The sequence below is a fragment of the Oncorhynchus masou genome, unplaced genomic scaffold, assembly GCF_036934945.1.
Source record: "Oncorhynchus masou masou isolate Uvic2021 unplaced genomic scaffold, UVic_Omas_1.1 unplaced_scaffold_3461, whole genome shotgun sequence".
Taxonomy (NCBI): domain Eukaryota; kingdom Metazoa; phylum Chordata; class Actinopteri; order Salmoniformes; family Salmonidae; genus Oncorhynchus; species Oncorhynchus masou.
In genome coordinates this window covers 27598-33597 of record NW_027009870.1, presented here as the reverse complement: position 1 = coordinate 33597, position 6000 = coordinate 27598, and the positions used below count along the sequence as shown (strand labels likewise).

At 46.7% G+C, this 6000-nt stretch overlaps 1 protein-coding gene across 1 annotated transcript in view; it reads left to right on the top strand.

The window, feature by feature from the left end:
* Positions 1-561: 561 nt before the first annotated feature.
* Positions 562-6000, top strand: part of LOC135534472 (regulator of G-protein signaling 7-like) — a gene marked incomplete at its 3' end in the record, with an annotated part of 31791 nt that continues 26352 nt past the window's right edge. Inside the window, exons 1-2 of the mRNA XM_064961455.1 lie at positions 562-592; positions 2045-2151. Coding sequence (XP_064817527.1) covers positions 562-592; positions 2045-2151 — 138 coding nt within the window. The remainder of the gene's footprint in view (positions 593-2044; positions 2152-6000) is intronic.

Below are 6000 nucleotides of genomic sequence, written 5' to 3'. Positions count from 1 at the left end.
TCAGATTCAACACCACCCTAATCAGCTTGTTCTGGGCTTTCTGGAGCTGTTTACTAGATTAGTTAAGGGGGGGAGGGTGGAGGGGGGTACCCAGGTGGTAAAATGAAATGCATTTGTCCCCGGCTTCAAAGGGTTCTCTCACATCAATGAGTCAACTTGATAAAATATACAGTACTTGGCATCTTGTGTTCTTCATGCATTAATGAAGAAACCTGCGCTCTGCTCTTGCTCGTATCACTGCTCTTTATTAAGCTTTACGTATCGGTCTCAACGCCTTAGTTAGAGCTCTGTGGGGTGAGGGTCTCTACCAATGTTGAAACATGGTGGGATTGATGTTGTTTAGCAAGGGAGCTTTACGTATCGGTGTTGGAGGAAATTATAGTTGAAATGATTAATTATGTATACATTTTTATTAGAACCATTAAGTTTTAATACTATTATGTTATGAAATGTCTGGATTTTTGGTTAAACTAGGACTGAAATTGTAGGTCAAACGAATGAATTGTCTGTACCTTGCGGGTTTAAGGGAGAAGAAGGCTATATCTTTGCAGACAGATAAGAATGTTCTTTGATGTTCCATTAGTGGAGGAGAGTATGTCTTTTAGACAGATTGGAATGTTTGCTTTATGAGGGGAGTAGGAGACAATCTCCAGACCTAAAGACACTGCGCTATTGTGTGGATCGGAGAGAGTGTGAGAACTGATGATGTCATTTTTATCTTCTCTCTTTAAAATGTAATGTTCTTTGTATTTTGGGTCAGTACTCTCTTGAATTAAACACTGTTACCTAACTTTTAAGACCAGGGCTCTGTCCATTCTTATAAAAAATATTGGGTCTTACAATCCCTTAGAATGCATTGACAGAGTATTAAATTCTGATTGGGAAACAATACAGAGGAATTTAGAATTCCTTTAACAATCGGTCTCAACGCCTTAGTTAGAGCTCTGTGGGCTGAGGGGAGAGCTTCATTAAAACTGTCTCTACCAATGTTGAAACATGGTGGGATCGATGATGTTTAGCAGGGGAGCTTTACGTATCGGCCTCAAAGCCTTAGTTAGAGCTCTGTGGGCTGAGGGGAGAGCTTCATTAAAACTGTCTCTACCAATGTTGAAACATGGTGGGATTGATGATGTTTAGCAGGGGAGCTTTACGTATCGGCCTCAACGCCTTAGTTAGAGCTCTGTGGGCTGAGGGGAGAGCTTCATTAAAACTGTCTCTACCAATGTTGAAACATGGTGGGATCGATGATGTTTAGCAGGGGAGCTTTACGTATCGGCCTCAACGCCTTAGTTAGAGCTCTGTGGGCTGAGGGGAGAGCTTCATTAAAACTGTCTCTACCAATGTTGAAACATGGTGGGATTGATGATGTTTAGCAGGGGAGCTTTACGTATCGGCCTCAACGCCTTAGTTAGAGCTCTGTGGGCTGAGGGGAGAGCTTCATTAAAACTGTCTCTACCAATGTTGAAACATGGTGGGATTGATGATGTTTAGCAGGGGAGCTTTACGTATCGACCTCAACGCCTTAGTTAGAGCTCTGTGGGCTGAGGGGAGAGCTTCATTAAAACTGTCTCTACCAATGTTGAAACATGGTGGGATCGATGATGTTTAGCAGGGGAGATTGATGATGGATGATGGATATGTTGTCTATGTTGTTGTTGATGATGTTGTTTAGTAGTGGAGATTGATGGATGATGGAGATTGTTGTTGTTATTGTTGATGATGTTGTTGATGATGTTGTTTAGCAGAGGAGATTGATGATGGATGATGGAGATGTTGTTATTGTTTATGTTGTTATTGTTGATGATGATGTTATTGATGATGATGTTGTTTAGCAGTGTAGATTGATGATGGAGATGTTGTTATTGTTTATGATGTTATTGTTGATGTTGATGTTATTGTTGATGTTGATGAATATGTTATTGTTGATGTTGATGATGTTATTGATGTTGTTGTTATTGTTGATGATGTTATTGATGATGTTGTTGTTATTGTTGATGTTGTTGTTGAATATGTTATTGTTGTTGTTGTTGTTGTTGTGTTACAGTAGAAGCACTCCACCTTGGCACTCTGATGGCAGCCCACGGCTACTTCTTCCCCATCTCAGACCATGTGCTCACACTGAAGGACGATGGAACCTTCTACAGGTTTCAGGTACAAAGATAAGACCAACGTTTACAGGTTTCAGTTACTAAGATAAGACCAACGTCTACAGGTTTCATTTACATTACATTTAAGTCATTTAGCAGACGCTCTTATCCAGAGCGACTTACAAATTGGTGAATTCACCTTCTGACATCCAGTGGAACAGCCACTTTACAATAGTGCATCTAAATCATTAAGGGGGGGGGGGTGAGAAGGATTACTTATCCTATCCTAGGTATTCCTTGAAGAGGTGGGGTTTCAGGTGTCTCCGGAAGGTGGTGATTGACTCCGCTGTCCTGGCGTCGTGAGGGAGTTTGTTCCACCATTGGGGGGCCAGAGCAGCGAACAGTTTTGACTGGGCTGAGCGGGAACTGTACTTCCTCAGTGGTAGGGAGGCGAGCAGGCCAGAGGTGGATGAACGCAGTGCCCTTGCTTGGGTGTAGGGCCTGATCAGAGCCTGGAGGTACTGCGGTGCCGTTCCCCTCACAGCTCCGTAGGCAAGCACCATGGTCTTGTAGCGGATGCGAGCTTCAACTGGAAGCCAGTGGAGAGAGCGGAGGAGCGGGGTGACGTGAGAGAACTTGGGAAGGTTGAACACCAGACGGGCTGCGGCGTTCTGGATGAGTTGTAGGGGTTTAATGGCACAGGCAGGGAGCCCAGCCAACAGCGAGTTGCAGTAATCCAGACGGGAGATGACAAGTGCCTGGATTAGGACCTGCGCCGCTTCCTGTGTGAGGCAGGGTCGTACTCTGCGGATGTTGTAGAGCATGAACCTACAGGAACGGGCCACCGCCATGATGTTGGTTGAGAACGACAGGGTGTTGTCCAGGATCACGCCAAGGTTCTTAGCGCTCTGGGTGGAGGACACAATGGAGTTGTCAACCGTGATGGCGAGATCATGGAACGGGCAGTCCTTCCCCGGGAGGAAGAGCAGCTCCGTCTTGCCGAGGTTCAGCTTGAGGTGGTGATCCGTCATCCACACTGATATGTCTGCCAGACATGCAGAGATGCGATTCGCCACCTGGTCATCAGAAGGGGGAAAGGAGAAGATTAATTGTGTGTCGTCTGCATAGCAATGATAGGAGAGACCATGTGAGGTTATGACAGAGCCAAGTGACTTGGTGTATAGCGAGAATAGGAGAGGGCCTAGAACAGAGCCCTGGGGGACACCAGTGGTGAGAGCGCGTGGCGAGGAGACAGATTCTCGCCACGCCACCTGGTAGGAGCGACCTGTCAGGTAGGACGCAATCCAAGCGTGGGCCGCGCCGGAGATGCCCAACTCGGAGAGGGTGGAGAGGAGGATCTGATGGTTCACAGTATCGAAGGCAGCCGATAGGTCTAGAAGGATGAGAGCAGAGGAGAGAGAGTTAGCTTTAGCAGTGCGGAGCGCCTCCGTGATACAGAGAAGAGCAGTCTCAGTTGAATGACTAGTCTTGAAACCTGACTGATTTGGATCAAGAAGGTCATTCTGAGAGAGATAGCGGGAGAGCTGGCCAAGGACGGCACGTTCAAGAGTTTTGGAGAGAAAAGAAAGAAGGGATACTGGTCTGTAGTTGTTGACATCGGAGGGATCGAGTGTAGGTTTTTTCAGAAGGGGTGCAACTCTCGCTCTCTTGAAGACGGAAGGGACGTAGCCAGCGGTCAGGGATGAGTTGATGAGCGAGGTGAGGTAAGGGAGAAGGTCTCCGGAAATGGTCTGGAGAAGAGAGGAGGGGATAGGGTCAAGCGGGCAGGTTGTTGGGCGGCCGGCCGTCACAAGAAGCGAGATTTCATCTGGAGAGAGAGGGGAGAAAGAGGTCAGAGCACAGGGTAGGGCAGTGTGAGCAGAACCAGCGGTGTCGTTTGACTTAGCAAACGAGGATCGGATGTCGTCGACCTTCTTTTCAAAATGGTTGACGAAGTCATCTGCAGAGAGGGAGGAGGGGGGGGGGGAGGAGGATTCAGGAGGGAGGAGAAGGTGGCAAAGAGCTTCCTAGGGTTAGAGGCAGATGCTTGGAATTTAGAGTGGTAGAAAGTGGCTTTAGCAGCAGAGACAGAGGAGGAAAATGTAGAGAGGAGGGAGTGAAAGGATGCCAGGTCCGCAGGGAGGCGAGTTTTCCTCCATTTCCGCTCGGCTGCCCAGAGCACTGTTCTGTGAGCTCGCAATGAGTCGTCGAGCCACGGAGCGGGAAGGGAGGACCGAGCCGGCCTGGAGGATAGGGGACATAGAGAGTCAAAGGATGCAGAAAGGGAAGAGAGGAGGGTTGAGGAGGCAGAATCAGGAGATAGGTTGGAGAAGGTATGAGCAGAGGGAAGAGATGATAGGATGGAAGAGGAGAGAGTAGCGGGGGAGAGAGAGCGAAGGTTGGGACGGCGCGATACCATCCGAGTAGGGGCAGTGTGGGAAGTGTTGGATGAGAGCGAGATGGAAAAGGATACAAGGTAGTGGTCGGAGACTTGGAGGGGAGTTGCAATGAGGTTAGTGGAAGAACAGCATCTAGTAAAGATGAGGTCGAGCGTATTGCCTGCCTTGTGAGTAGGGGGAAGGTGAGAGGGTGAGGTCAAAAGAGGAGAGGAGTGGAAAGAAGGAGGCAGAGAGGAATGAGTCAAAGGTAGACGTGGGGAGGTTAAAGTCGCCCAGGACTGTGAGAGGTGAGCCGTCCTCAGGAAAGGAGCTTATCAAGGCATCAAGCTCATTGATGAACTCTCCGAGGGAACCTGGAGGGCGATAAATGATAAGGATGTTGAGCTTGAAAGGGCTGGTAACTGTGACAGCATGGAATTCAAAGGAGGCGATAGACAGATGGGTAAGGGGAGAGAGAGAGAATGACCACTTGGGAGAGATGAGGATCCCGGTGCCACCACCCCGCTGACCAGAAGCTCTCGGGGTGTGCGAGAACACGTGGGCGGACGAAGAGAGAGCAGTGGGAGTAGCAGTGTTATCTGTGGTGATCCATGTTTCCGTCAGTGCCAAGAAGTCGAGGGACTGGAGGGAGGCATAGGCTGAGATGAACTCAGTTACTAAGATAAGACCAACTTCTACAGGTTTCAGTTACTAAGATAAGACCAACGTCTACAGGTTTCAGCTACTAAGATAAGACCAACTTCTACAGGTTTCAGCTACTAAGATAAGACCAACGTCTACAGGTTTCAGCTACTAAGATAAGATCAACTTCTACAGGTTTCAGTTACTAAGATAAGACCAACGTCTACAGGTTTCAGTTACTAAGATAAGACCAACGTCTACAGGTTTCAGCTACTAAGATAAGACCAACGTCTACAGGTTTCAGTTACTAAGATAAGACCAACGTCTACAGGTTTCAGTTACTAAGATAAGACCAACGTCTACAGGTTTCAGCTACTAAGATAAGACCAACTTCTACAGGTTTCAGTTACTAAGATAAGACCAACGTCTACAGGTTTCAGTTACTAAGATAAGACCAACTTCTATTGTAGTAAATGAACCAGTCAAACACTCATCTACTAACACAACACTTTCCCAGTAGGACGTAGAGACAGAAGAAACATCCAGTACTGTACAAAACACATATCCCTTCAGTTGATCTAATATTATCTTCATACCTGAAACCACAGTATTCTATTAATACTGCCAACGAATGCTTTGATAGAGTAACACAGCCGGTATAAACTATAGGTGCTGTTTACAGATCAGGTATAAACTATAGGTGCTGTTTACAGATCAGGTATAAACTATAGGTGCTGTTTACAGATCAGGTATAAACTATAGGTGCTGTTTACAGATCAGGTATAAACTATAGGTGCTGTTTACAGATCAGGTATAAACTATAGGTGCTGTTTACAGATCAGGTATAAACTATAGGTGCTGTTTACAGATCAGGTATTTTTATTTTTATTTTT